Below are 15,379 nucleotides of genomic sequence, written 5' to 3' on the forward strand. Positions count from 1 at the left end.
GATTCAGTTAAATGGAGCTATCTAAAATGTAGGGTGGCTTTGTCTCACCTGTCTTTGTATTCAGAGTTCTGTAAATATTTAAGGGGGTGGGAGAGTTAAAGGATCGGCAGGATCCACTTTCGCATCCATGCAAGACTCATATGTAGAATTGTACTTAACTTGTAAGTAGCCCAGGGAACACGTGATTCCGGACTATATTTTTTTAATATTTATTTATTTATTTATTTATTTTTGGTTGCATTGGGTCTTTGTTGCTGAGCACAGATTTTCTCTAGTTGCATCGAGCCGGGACTACTCTTCATTGCGGTGCATGTTCTTCTCACTGCGGTGGCTTCTCTTGTTGTGAAGCACAGGCTCTAGGCATGCAGGCTTCAGTAGTTGTGGCACGTGGTCTCAGTAGTTGCGGCTCGAGGGCTCTAGAGTGCAGGCTCAGTAATTGTGGCGCACGGGCATAGTTGCTCCGCGACATGTGGGATCTTCCCGGACCAGGGAATCAAACCCATGTCCCCTGCATTGGCAGGCAGATTCTTAACCACTGCACCACCAGGGAAGTCCCAGGACAATTTTTAAAACAAATAATGGGGTTTTACGATTACTTCAAATAAAGACTTTAAACATTTGTTCTCCTTTCTTCCAAACAATTTCTAGGAATCACCAACATTGTTTATAAACACTACAGGTCTTCCTTGGTGGATATTTGTTTCTGTACACCATCCATATCAAACCCATTGCTGCTTCAGAACATTCCTCTTTCCCTGGAACAAAGTCTTGTCATTCATTTCAAGCTATTTTTAAATGCTGTACCCATTTGCTCATAGCACATACAGAGCCCACTCCCTCAGCTCTCCAAAAGGACAGACATGGTGTGTAACAAAACTGAATACTTAGGGGAAGATAAATGTATATTACCTGGTGAGACTTATGCCACCAGTGGTGATTACTTTCGGAGTTCACAGGCCCTAAACTAAACATCAGGGCCCCTGTCTAACTCCCTATTAGAGTCTATCTATGCTACTTTGTTGAGAGCAGTTCACTTCCACTTGCCCACCAATGAGAATCTCTAGGAGCCTTCACCTTTTGCTCTAGAAGAACCCTGGTTCCTCAAATTCTTGGTCCTAAAAAGTCGGGATGGAATGATTCTCTCCCCTGCCTCCAAGACTTACTCCTTCCTGACCTAGCATGATTCATAGCAGGAATATTCATTTCATTTAAGTGAAAACACATTTCCATTTACAGGAATGGTCTGACCTCCATAGCTAGTGAAGTCAATCACATTAGTACCTTTCTCAATGATTGTTTAACCTTAAATCTTACCAGGTGAGAGAAAGAGCAATCAGATGATCTATATTTAGAGGGGGGAGAAATTGCCTAATTTTTCAAGGGCATTATGACTATAGGTAATGGCAATTTACATTGCTAAATCAAAATCTTCCCATCTTAGTTTGCAGCATCTACTTTCAGATTTGGGTAACTTTATAGTTTTGTTTTCCAGACAATGAATAGAAACATGTTTTACTTTTTATACAGTTAAAGGGCTTATCTTGGTCATTTATCAAAACAAACAGAATAGGACTTCCCTGGTGGTGCAGCGGTTAAGAATCTGCCTGCCAATGCAGGGGACACGGGTTCAAGCCATGGTCCAGGAAGATCCCACATGCTGTGGAGCAACTAGGCCCGTGCACCACAACTACTGAGCCTACGCTCTAGAGCCCGGAGCAACCAAGCCCGTGCGCCACAATACTGAGCCCATGTGCCACAATTACTGAAGCTCGCGCACCTAGAGCCCATGCTCCACAAGAGAAGCCACTGCAATGAGAAGCCCGAGCACCGCAACGAAGAGCAGCAGCAAAGACCCAACGCAGCAAAAACTGAATTAATTATTTTTAAAAGCCATGAAAATGAATAAGCCTTCTGAAGAAAAGAGGAGCAATGAATATGCCATGGAAAGTAGAGAGGAGAAAAGGGTTCCTGTTTAAAAAAAAAAAAAAAAAAAAAGACAGGAATTGTTATTGTAAAGGTGGGAAGTCCATTATCATAAAAGATCAACAAAGCCCAAAATAGGAGGACAGTTCTAGGAGGGGTGTTCGTCAATATCCATGCAGCAAAGAAATCAGCAAAACAAAGAATAACTGTGGTGAATTTGACAGTAAGGCGGTGTCTTTACAAGTTAAGCTGATTGTCTTAAATTTTTTTAAATATATTTTTATTATTCTTTTATTTATTTGTTTATTTATTTATGGCTGTGTTGGGTCCTCATTGCCGTGCGCGGGCTTTCTCTAGTTGTGACGGGGGTGGGGCTACTCTTCGTTGCTGTGCACGGGCTTCTCATTGCGGTGGCTTCTCTTGTGGAGCACGGGCTGTAAGCGCACGGGCTTCAGTAGTTGTGGCATGCCGGCTCAGTCGTTGTGGCTCGCAGGCTCTAGAGCACAGGCTCAGTAGTTGTGGCACACGGGCTTAGCTGCTCTGCAGCATGTGGGATCTTCCCGGACCAGGGCTTGAACCCGTGTCCCCTGCATTGGCAGGCGGATTCTTAACCACTGCACCACTAGGGAACTCCCTGATTGTCTTAAATTGAAGAATAGTCCAGTGGATACTTTCTCTGCTTACTGCTCATTTATGTGATTTGAACTGTGGGCTGTTTGCCCTTTAGATAAAGATAATATTTTTTTAAATAAATTTATTTGTTTTATTTTTATTTATTTTGGCTGCGTTGGGTCTTTGTTGCTGCACGCGGGCTTTCTCTAGTTGAGGTAAGCAGGGGCTGTTCTTCGTTGCGGTGCGTGGGCTCTTCATTGCAGTGGCTTCTCTTGTTGTGGAGCCTGGGCTCTAGGTGCGCGGGCTTCAGTAGTTGTGGCTCACAGGCTCTAGAGTGCAGGCTCAGTAGTTGTGGCACACGGGCTTAGTTGCTCCGCAGCATGTGGGATCTCCCCGGACCAGGGCTCGAACCTGTGTCCCCTGCATTGGCAGGTGGATTCTTAACCACTGCGCCACCAGGGAAGCCCAAGATAATATCTTTTTGAAGAATAAATCAAACAACTCTGAAAGTACTTTAAATTGTAAACTGTGGGCTTCCCTGGTGGCGCAATGATTAAGAATCCGCCTGCCAAAAAAAAAAGAATCCGCCTGCCAATGCAGGTTACACGGGTTCAAGCCCTGGTCTGGGAAGATCCCACATGCCACGGAACAACTAAGCCCACGAGCCACAACTACTGAGCCCTTGTGCCACAACTACTGAAGCCCACGCACCTAGAGCCCATGCTCCGCAACAAGAGAAGCCCACGCACCTCAACAAAGAGTAGCCCCTGCTCGCTGCAACTAGAGAAAACCCACTCACAGCACCGAAGACCCAATGCAGCCAAAGATAAATAAATAAATAAATAAATAAATAAATAAATAAATAAATAATTTTTTTTAAATTAGAAAAAAAAATCCGCCTACCAATGCAGTGGACATGGGTTCAAGCCCTGGTCCAGGAAGATCCCACATGCACCACAACTACTGACCCTATGCTCTAGAGCCCGTGAGCCACAAATACTGAACCCGCGTGCTACAACTGCTGAAGCCCGCGTGCCTAGAGCCCATGCTCCGCAACAAAGAGAAGCCAATGCAATGAGAAGCCTGCGCACCGCAATGAAAGTAGCCCCCACTCGCCACAACTAGAGAAAGCCCGCACGCAGCAGCGAAGACCCAACGCAACCAAAAATAAATAAATAAATTTATTAAAAAATAAAATGGTTATGATGATAAATGTTATAGTAAATTTTTTGTGTATTTTACCACAATTTTTTAAAAAATCTGTAAATGGCTATGAGCTACTTCAAAACAATAGTGCAGTGTAATCATCAAATTATTAATTCCTCTGTGGGTTACAGTTCATGTATTCTTAGCCCAGAACTAAATATGATAGTGTTTACCCAGGATGCTGAGTGGACAATTAACTCATTAATTTATAAGAAGCATCAGTGTTTGCAACTTGACTTGGAAATTTTCAGTATTATTTTTGAACTTAGACATTATTACCTTGTTAACTTTGTTAGCCAATCTAACCTTATTAAAATAAAAATTAATTTTATGCATTCATTTTTTAAATTCCTATTTAAAAAATGGGTTCATGAAGGTTATATATAGTGTTAATTGACATACGGTTATTCCTTTTCTTTCTAGAATGATCTTTGCTGAGTGTTCCCCCAACACTTGCCCCTGTGGTGAGCAGTGCTGTAACCAGAGGATACAGAGGCATGAGTGGGTGCAATGTCTAGAACGATTTCGAGCTGAGGAAAAAGGTTGGGGAATCAGAACCAAAGAACCCCTAAAAGCTGGGCAGTTCATCATTGAATACCTAGGGGAGGTTGTCAGCGAACAGGAGTTCAGGTACAGTGGTAAATGATACTCCAGTAAAATGGCAAAGTTACCAGATTAGTATGGAAAATGAAATATTTGAAATTTACTTTCAACTTAATCATTAATTGGCTTTCAATCATTTCTCTCCTCTTTAGGAATAGGATGATTGAGCAGTATCATAATCACAGTGACCACTATTGTCTGAACCTGGATAGTGGGATGGTGATTGACAGTTACCGCATGGGAAATGAGGCCCGATTCATCAACCACAGCTGTGACCCAAATTGTGAAATGCAGAAATGGTAAGAAAGCAGGGGAAGGTGAAGACAAGACTCCAACAGAGCAGAAAGCTTTGAGGACATCCAGAGATTGATCTTTCCACAATTTTAGTCAGCTTACACAAAGCAGCTCAGGCAGTTCCTTATTATACCAGATCCTCCAGGTAGAGAGTAAGCTCGTACTATTTCTTCACACTTCATCGTAACTACTCCCAGAAGAATGTAATATTTATTTGTGTGTGTGTGATAATTCCTAATATTTATTGACTGCTTACTGTGCGCCAAGCACTGTGTTACGTGGTTCTTCTCACATCCATGCATTTAGCATATTTATCACATCCTTACTGGATTTGTCACAATGAGAAATAAAAATAAAAGTAATAGATTAGAATCTAATTGAGAATGAAAAATTGCATCTAAAAAATAGTTCAGAAAAGATAACATGGTAGGAGAGGATTCTGAGAAGATGATAGAGTAGGAAGCACAAGGAATCTATCTCCCTTTAGACAATTGCACTAGCAGAATCTGTTTGATAAAACTCTTTTGGAACTCTGGGGTCTGTTGAAGGCTTGTAATGTCCAGGGGAAGTTTTAGATGGTCAGTTGTGGATCATTTCAGTCAATTTGAGGTGTTAGCACAGTAGCAGCTACTCATCCCTACCCACAGCCACATGGCAGGCAGCTGTGCAAGTGTTCCTGAAATATCTTGCATACAGCTTGCAGATGCTAGGGTGGATAAAAAGGACCCTGTTCTCCAAATATTAGGTACCTATGCTCTGATTGCTTCTTCTGATCACAGAGGTGCAAAGAAGCAGGCAGCCACTGTGTACCTCCACCATTGTTGCAAGTCCCTCTCCCTCCAGCTAAAGTGACTCCCAGGAGATTTTAAGGGTGCCCTCTTTGCGCCACCTTCATTTTTTGCTTTTCCCCTTTTGGGATAGAAATTAAAGACTAAGACGTTCAAAAACAACTGCATATATGAGGGGAAATAGACAGTGACTGCCCATATCCAACGAAAGGATTGGAAAAGACACAAGACACTAAGTTTACACCTGAGGCTGATCCTTGGCACAGAGACAGCCTACAGCAATCAAAAAAGCAAAAATAAAAACAGCAAACTGGAGAGTCTTTAATTTCCAGAGTTACCACATTATTCGACTCAAATGTCCAGTGTTCAACAAAAAAATCACAAGGAATTCAAAGACACAAGAAAGTATTGTCCATTCAAAGCAAAAAAATAATTCAGTAGAATCTGAACCTAAAACGGACTTAATGGCAGATACATTAGACAAAGACTTTTAAACAGCTGCCCTAATCATGCTCAAAGAACTAAAGGAAATTGTCATGAAAAAAACTTTCTTTCATGAGAAAGTCATGAAAATGATGTTGGAACACAATGGAAATATCAGTAAAGAGATAGAAAGCCTAAAAAGAAACCAAAAAGGAATTCTGGAGCTGAAAAGTACAGTAATTGAAATGAAAAACTCACTAGATGGATTCAAAGGCAGGTTTGAGCAGGCAGAAGAAAGAAACAGTGAACTTGAAGATGAGGACAATGTAAATTATCAAGCCTGAAGAATAAGAAAAAGATTGAAGAAAAGAGAGCCCTAAGTGACCCGTGGGACACCATCAAGCAGAACAACCATATGCATTGTGGATGTTCAAGACGGAGAAGACAGATACAAAGAGGCAGAGAGAATATTTAAAGAAATAATGGTTGAAAATTTCCCAAATTTCATGAAAGATGTGAATATAAATATCCAGGAAGCTTCCCAAACTCCAAGTAAGATGAACTCAAAGAGACACATACCAAGACATGTTATAATCAGACTTTCAAAAGACAAAGAGCAAATCTTGGAAGCAGCACAAGACAAGCAAATCATCACATACAGTAGATCCTCAATAAGAAAGTTTGCAGATTCCTTATCAGAAATTTTGGAGGCCAGAAGACAGTGGGCCAGTATATGCAACGTGCTAAAAGGATTCCTGTATGTGGCAAAACTGTCCTTCAAAAGTGAGGAAGAAATCAAAACGTTCCCAAATAAACAAAAGATGAGGGAATTCTTGAGTACTAGACCTACCCTGCAAAAATGCTCAAGGGTCTCCTGCAAGTTGAAATGAAAGGACACTAGACAGTACTTCCATGCCATATGGATAAATAAAAAATCTTAATAAAGGTAAATACATGGGCAATTATAAAAGCTAGAATTGTTACAGTGGTTTGTAACTGTACTTTTTGTTTTCTACATAATTTAGGAGACTAATGCATTTAAAGGAATTATGAGTTTATTTTTTTGTGCATACAGTTATAAAGATGTAATTTTGTGATACTGAAAGGAGTAGAAAGAGAGCTGTAAAGGAGCAGAGTTTTTATATGTTAATTGAAGTTAAGCTGCTATAAATAAAATTATAGTGTTATAACTTCAGGATGTTCAGTGTATCCTCATGATAACCACAAATGCAATAGCTACAGACATGTACAAAAGGAAATTAAGAAGGAATTTAAACATTTCACTCCAAAAGATTAAATACTATAGAAAACAGGAATTCAGACAATGAGGGACAAAAAGCTATAGGGCATACTGAAAACAAATTGCACAATGACAGAGGTAACTCTCTCCTTATCAATAATTAATTTAAAGGCAAATAGATTAAACTCTCCAAAAGAGAATGGGATTCAACATCATTTATAATAAAAACTCTCAGCAAAGTGGGTAAAGGAATGTACCTCAGCATAATCAAGGCCATATGTGACAAGCCAACAGGTGGAAGTTTGAAAGCTTTTCCTTTAAGATCAAGAAGTAAACAACGATGCCCACTACTACCACCTCTATTCAACATAATAACTGCAAGTCCTACCCAGAGCAGTTAGGCAAGAAAAAATAAATAAAAGGCATCCAGTTGAAAAAGAAGAAGTAAAACTGTCTCTATTTGCAGATGACATAATATTATATATAGAAAACTCTAAAGACTCCTCCAAAAAACTTTTAAAACTGATAAATGAATTCAGTAAAGTTGCAGGAGACAAAATCAAATATAAAAATTAGTTGCGGGGACTCCCCTGGTGGTCCAGTGGCTAAGACTCCATGTTCCCAATGCAGGGGGCCCGGGTTCAGTCCCTGGTCGGGGAGCTAGATCCCACATGCCGCAACTGAGTTTACATGCTGCAACTAAAGACCCCGTATGCTGCTGACTAAAGATCCCACATGCCACAACTAAAGATCCCGCATGCCGCAACTAAGACCCAGCACAGCCAAATTAAATAAATAAATATATAAATAAATAGTTAATAAAATGCATATTTTTTTAAAAATCAGTTGCATTTCCATACGCTAAGAACTATCAAAAACTTTTTTTAAAGCCTGGGTGCAATAGCATCAAAAAGAATAAAATACCTAGGAATAAATTTAACCAAGGAGGTGAAAGACCTGTACACTGACAACTGTAAGATACTGATGAGAGAGCTTACAGAAGTCACAAATAAATGAAAAGATATTCTGTGTTCATGGATTTGAAGAGTTAATATTGTTTAAATGTCCATACTACCCAAAGCATCCTACAAATTCAGTGCAATAAAAATTAAATTCCAATGGCATTTTTCACAGAAATAGAACAAATAATCCTAAAATTTTTGTGGAACCACAAAAGACCTCAAATAGTCAAAGCAGTCTTGAGAAAGAAGAACAAAGTTGAAGACATCACACTTCCTGATTTCAAACTATATTACAAAGCTGTAGTAGTAATCTAAACAGTATGATATTGGCAGAAAAACAGATTCATAGATGAATGGAACAGAATAGAGAGCACAGAAATAAACCCATGCATGTATGACCAATTTATTATAGAGGAGCCAAGAATATACAATGGGGAAAGGGCAGTCTCTTCAATAAAGGATGTGGGTAAACTGGATAGCCACATGCAAAAGAATGAAACTGGACCACTATCTTTCAACATACACGGAAATCAACTTTTAAAGACTTGAACGTAAGACCTAAAACCATAAAACTCCTAAAAGAAAACAGAGGGTAAGCTCCTTGACGTCAGTCTTGGCAATGATATTTTTTTGGTTTTAACACCAGGAGGAAGGCACTAAAAGCAGAAATGAACAAGTGAGACTAGTCAAACTAAAATGTTCCTATACAGCAGTGAAAACCATAAACAAAATGAAAAGACAACCTACAGAATGGGAGAAAATATTTGCAGATCTGATAAGGGGTTAATCTTCAAAGTATATAAGGAAATCATACAAGTCAGTCGCAAAACAAAATCCAATAAAATATAGGCAGAGAATCTGAATATACATCTTTTTTTATTCAATATTTATTTATTTATTTGGCTACGCCAGGTCTTAGTTGCAGCAGGTGGGATCTTTAGTTGCGGCAGGCAAACTCTCACTTGCAGCGTGTGAGATCTAGCTCCCTGACCAGGAATCGAACCTGGGCCCCTGCATTGGGAATGCGGAGTCTTAGCCACTGGGCCATCAGGAAAGTCCCTGAATATATATCTTTTTAAAGAAGACATACAGGTGGCTAACAGGTACATAAAAAGGTGCTTAATGTCACTAATCATCAGGAAAATGCAGGTCAAAACCACTATCACCTCACACCTATTAGAATGGCTGTTATCAAACAGACAAGAAGTAGGAAGTGTTAGGAAGTGAAAAAAAGGGAACCCTTGTGCACTGTTGGTGGGAATGTAAATTGGTAACAGCCACTATCAAAAACTGTTTGGAGGTTCCTCAGAAATTTAAAAATAGAACTGCCATACAGTCCAGCAATTCCATTTCTGGGTATTTATCTGAAGGAAGTGAAAACACTAACTCAAAAAGATATCTGTACTCCCATGTTCATTGCATGATTATTTACAGTAGCTAAGACATGGAAGCAACCTAAGTATCCATCAGTGGATGAATGGATAAAGAAAATGTGTATATCTACAATGGAATATTATTCAGCCATAAAAATGAAGGAAATACTGCCATTTGCAACAACATGAATGGGCCTTGAGGGCATTATGCTAAATGAGATAAACAAGAAGACTAGTACCACATGACCTCACTCATGTGCAGAATCTTAAAAAAACAACAGCAACTGTTAGATACAAATTGGTGGTTGCCAGAGTTAGGGGTTTGGAGGCTTGGAAAAATGGGTGAAGGTGGTCCAAATAAAATAAGACATGAGGACGTAATGTGCAGCATGGTGGCTATAGTTAATAATAATACATTGTATAGTTGAAACTTGCTAAGAGAATGAATCTTTTTTTTATATATATAAATTTATTTATTTTATTTTATTTATTTTTATTTTATTTATTTTATTTTTGGCTGTGTTGGGTCTTCGTTGCTGCGCACAGGCTTTTCTCTGGTTGCAGTGAGCAGGGGCTACTCTTCATTGCGGTGCGTGGGCTTCTCATTGCGGTGGCTTCTCTTGTTGTGGAGCACGGGCTCTAGGCATGTGGGCTTCAGTAGTTGTGGCCCACGGGCTCTAGAGCACAGGCTCAGTAGTTGTGGCGCACGGGCTTTGTTGCTCCACGGCATGTGGGATCTTCCCGGACCAGGGCTCGTACCCGTGTCCCCTGCATTGGCAGGCAGATTCTTAACCACTGCACCACCAGGGGAGCCCAAGAGAGTGAATCTTAAAGAGCTCATCACAAGAATTTGATACCATGTGTGGTAATGGACGTTAACTAGACTCATTGTGGTGACCATTTTGCAATATATAAGTATAATGAATCATTATGTATACCTGAAACTAATATAATATTTTATGTCAATTACACCTCAATTTTTAAAAAAGATTGGCAGAATAGATTAAAAACACATGATCCAACTATATACTGTGTATAAGAGACTCAGTTGAGATCCAAAGACACAAACAGGTTGCAAGTGAAAGGATGGGAAAAGATATTCCATGTAAATAGTAACCAAAAGAGAGCAGGAATGGCTAAAATAGACTTTAAACCCAAAAAGGTTACAAGAGACGAAGAAGGACATGTGTTTTTTAGAAAGATTCGGCAAGAAGATACAAAAACCGTAAGCATTTACACACATAATGACAGAACCTCAAAATATATGTAGCAAAAACTGACAGAATTGAAGGGAGAAATAAACCTGCAATAATAATTGGAGACTTCAGTACCCCACTCAGTAATGAATACAACAGACAGAAAGATGATAAGTAAGGAACAGAGGACTTAGCACAATAAACCAACTAGATCTAAAAGATATTACAGAATACTCCACCCAACAACAACAGCATTTACATTCTTCTCAAGTGCACATGGGACATTTTCCAGGGTAGACCATATGTTAGGCACAAATTAAGTCTCAATAGATTTTAAAAGCCAGATATCATAGGAAGTATCTTTTCTGTCCACAGTGGATGAAGTTGGAAATCAGTAACATAAAGGAAACTGGAAATTTTACGAAACTGGAAATTCACACACTTTTAAAACAACCAGTTGGTCAGAAAAGAAGTCACAAAGGAAATTAGAAAATACTTAGATATGAATGAAAATGATAACACAACATACCAAAACTTATGGAATGCAGCAGTAGCAGTGCTAAGTAGGAAATTAATAGCTATAAATGCTTACATTAAAAATCAAGAAAGAGCTCAAATCAGCAACCTAACTTTACAACTTAATGACCTAGAAAAAGAACAAACTACACCTAAAGTTAACAAAAGGAAGGAAATAATATAGAGCAGAGATAAATGAAATAGAGAATAGAAAAACAATAGAGAAAATCAGTGAAACCAAAAGTTGGTTCTTCAAAAAGATAAGCATAATCAACAAACCTTGGAACTTCCCTGGTGGTGCAGTGGTTAAGAATCCACCTGCCAATGCAGGGGACACAGGTTCGAGCCCTGGTCTGGGAAGATCCCACATGCCACGGAGCAGCTAAGCCCATGCACCACAACTACTGAGCCTGTGCTCGAGAGCCTGCAAGCCACAACTACTGAAGCCTGTGCACTGCAACGAAGAGTAGCTCCCATTCGCCGCAACTAGAGAAAGCCCGCGCACAGCGACGAAGACCCAGCGCAGCCAAAAATTAATTAATTAATTAATTAAAAAAGAAAAGAATCCACCTTCCAATGCAGGAGATGAGGGTTGGGGAACTAAGCTCCCATGTGCCACAACGAAGACCATGTGTGCTGCAACTAAGACCCAACGCAACCAAAAAAATAAACAAAAAAGAAATTTTTTTTAAAACTAGATGGACAAAGAAAAAAGCACCCAAATTACTAAACTCAGAAATGAAATAAGGGACTTCCCTGGTGGTGCAGTGGGTAAGACTCCGTGCTCCCAGTGCAGAGGGCCCGGGTTCTATCCCTGGTCGGGGAACTGGATCCCGCATGCCACAACTGAAAGATCCCACGTGCTGCAACTAAGACACAGAGCGGCCAAATAAATAAATTTTTTTAAAAAAAAACAAATGAAATGAAAGTGGGGACATTACTACCAATTCTGCCGAAATGAAAAAGATTATAAGAGAGTACTGTGAACAGATGTACACCAAAAAATTAGATAATCTTGTTGAAATGGACAAATTTCTAGAAACACAAAACCTACTAAGACTAAATCATGAAGAAATAAAAAATCTGAATAGACCCATAACTAGTAAGGATATTGAATCAGTAATCAGAATCTCCCAACAAAGAAAAGCCCTTGACTTGATGGTTTTACTGGTGAATTCTACCAAATTAATACCAACCCATCTCATACTTTTCCAAAAAATTGAAGAGAAGGAAACACCTCCTTACTCACTGTATGAAGCCAGCATAACCCTGATACCAAAGCTTGGTGAAGACCCTACAAGAAAACTAGATACCAATACCTCTTATGAACATTGATGCGAAAGTCCTCAACAAAATACTAGCAAACAGAATTCAACAGCATATTAAAAGGATTATGCACAATGACCAGGTGGGATTTAATCCTGGAAGGCAAAGATGGTTCAGCGTATGGAAATTGATCAGTGTGATACACTACATCAATAAAATGAAGGGGAAAAGAAATCACATGGTCATCTCAATTGATGCAGAAAAAGCATTTGACAAAATTCAACACCCTTTTATGATAAATGTACTCAACAAGGGCTTCCCTGGTGGCACAGTGGTTAAGAATCCACCTGCCAGTTCAGGGGACACGGGATCGAGCCCTGGTCCAGGAAGATTGCACATGCCGCAGAGCAACTAAGTGCGTGTGCCACAACTACTGAGCCTGCGCTCTAGAGCCCACGCTCCACAACTACTGAAGCCCGTGTGCCTAGAGCTCGTGCTCCACAACAAAAGAAGCCACCACAATGAGAAGCCTACACGCCGCAACGAAGAGTAACCCCCATTCACCGCAACTAGAGAAAGCCCATGCACCGCAACAAAGACCCAACACAGCCAAAAATAAACATAAATGAAATAAATAATTTTTTTTTAAGTACTCAAAATAGGAATAGAAGGACTACATGAACATAATAAAAGCCATATATGAAAACCCACAGCAAACATAATACTCAGTGGTGAAAGACTGAAAGCTTTTCCTCTATGATCAGGAACAAGACAAGGATGCCCACTTTCCTCACTTCTATTCAAAATAATATTGGAAGTTCTAGCCAGAAAAATTAGACAAGAAAGAGATATAAAAGGCATCCAAATTGGAAAAGAAGAATAAAATTTTCTCTGTTTGTATATTGTATGGTCTCTTGCAGTTGTGTTTCTATGTACAGTGGGCAATCTGAAAAGGAAATTACAAAACCAGTTCCATTTGCAGTATCATGAAAAAGAATGAAGTACTTAGGAATTAACTTAATCAATGAGGTGAAAGAATTGTACAATGAAAGCTATAAAACATTGCTAAAAGAAATTAAAGATATAAATGAATGGTAACACATCCCATGTTCATAGATTAGAAGATTTAATATTGCTAAAATGTCAGTATTGCCCAAAGTGATCTACAGATTCAATGCAATCCCTATCAAAATCCCAAAGACTTCTTTTTTTTTTTTCAGAAATAGAAAACCCATCTTAAAATTCATATAGAATCTCAAGGGACCCCCCCACCCCAAATAACCAAAGCAATCCTAAAGAAGAAGAAAACTGGAGGACTCATACTTTTTTATTTCAAAACTTACTACAAAGTTATAGTAATCAAAGCAGTATGGTATAGGCATAAAGACAGGCACATAGACCCATGAAATAGAGTAGAGAACCTTGAAATAAACCTTCACATATTTGGTCAAATGATTTTTTTACAAGTGTGCCAACACCATTCAATGGAAAAGGGATATAGTCTTTTCAGCAAATGGTGCTAGGAAAACTGAATATCCACATGCAAAAGTATGAAGTTGGTCCATTACCAAACACCGTATACAAAAATTAATTCAAACCAGTCAAGGACCTAAATGTAAGACCTAAACCAATAAAAGTTGAAGAAGAAAACATAGAACAAAAGTTTCACAGCAGTGGACTTGGCAGTAATTTCTTGGATATGACACCAAAGGCACAGGTAACCAAAGAAAAAATAGACAAATCGGACTTCATAAAAAATTTTAAATCAAAAGACACTATTCTGGGTTTCCCTGGTGGCGCAGTGGTTAAGAATCCGCCTGCCAGTGCAGGAGACATGGGTTCGAGCCCTGGTCCGGGAAGATCCCACATGCCGTGGAGCAGCTAAGCCTGTGCGCCACAACTACTGAGCCTGTGCTCTAGAGCCCGCAAGCCACAACTACTGAACCCGTGTGCCACAACTACTGAAGCCCGTGTGCCTAGAGCCCATGCTCTGCAACAAGAGAAGCCACTGCAATGAGAAGCCCACTCACCGCAATGAAGAGTAGCCCCCGCTCACCCCAACTAGAGAAAAGCCCGCACGCAGCAACAAAGACCCAACACAGCCATAAATAAATAAGTAAATAAATTTATTTTAAAAAAAAAGAAGACACTATTCCCAGAATAAAAAGGCAACCCACAGAATGGGAGAAAATATTTGCAAGTCATATATCTTATAAGGTATTAATATGCAGAGTATATAGAGAACCCCTGGAACTCAACAACAAAAAGCCCAATTCAGAATGGACAAAAGACTTGAATATACATTTCTCCAAAGATTGTACAAATGGCCAATAAGCAAAAAGGTGCTCAACGTCACTAATCATTAAGGAAATGCAAATCAAAACTATGAGATACCACTTCACACCCTCAGAATGGCTACTGTGAAAATAACAGAAAACAGTAAGTGTTGACGAAGATGTGGAGAAATAGGAACCCTTGTGCTCTCTTGGGAATCTAAAAATGGTATAGCCACAGTGGAAAAGGGTAAGGAGGTTCCTCAAAAAGTTAAAAATAAAATTACCCTATGATCCAGCAATTCAACTTCTGAGTATATACCCAAAAGAATTGAATGCAGGTTCTCAAAGAGATATTTGCATCCCCATATTTTAATTTTTATTTATTTTTGGCTGCGTCGGTCTTAGTTGCAGCACATGGGATCTTTTGTTGCGGCACGCAGGCTCTTCATTGTGGCGCACAAGCTTCTCTCTAGCTGCGGCACGCGGGCTCCAGAGTGCGTGGCTCTGTAGTTGCAGCACGCAGGCTCTTCAGTTGTGGTGCATGGGCTTAGTTGCCCTGTGACATGTGGGGGTCTTAGTTCCCTGACCAGGGATCATACCTGCGCCCCCTGCATTGGAAGGCAGACTCTCAACCACTGGACCACCAGGGGACTCCTTTTTCAAAAAGAAATATTTATTTATTTAGGCTACACCAGGTCTTA

At 39.6% G+C, this 15,379-nt stretch overlaps 1 protein-coding gene across 14 annotated transcripts in view; it reads left to right on the forward strand.

Annotated features, from left to right (window-relative positions):
- The window catches only part of ASH1L (ASH1 like histone lysine methyltransferase), a 210,429-nt gene that overhangs the window by 169,434 nt on the left and 25,616 nt on the right, over positions 1 to 15,379 (forward strand). For all 14 annotated transcript variants that reach the window (XR_014231541.1, XR_014231542.1, XM_082342010.1 and 11 more), the window contains 2 exons: positions 4,165 to 4,371; positions 4,497 to 4,643. Coding sequence is in view for 12 of the 14 variants with exons in the window: in XM_082342010.1 (XP_082198136.1) it covers positions 4,165 to 4,371; positions 4,497 to 4,643 (354 nt within the window). In the remaining 2 variants the exon portion in view is untranslated. The remainder of the gene's footprint in view (positions 1 to 4,164; positions 4,372 to 4,496; positions 4,644 to 15,379) is intronic.

The sequence above is a fragment of the Balaenoptera borealis genome, assembly GCF_965194805.1.
Source record: "Balaenoptera borealis genome assembly, chromosome: 1".
Taxonomy (NCBI): Eukaryota; Metazoa; Chordata; class Mammalia; order Artiodactyla; family Balaenopteridae; genus Balaenoptera; species Balaenoptera borealis.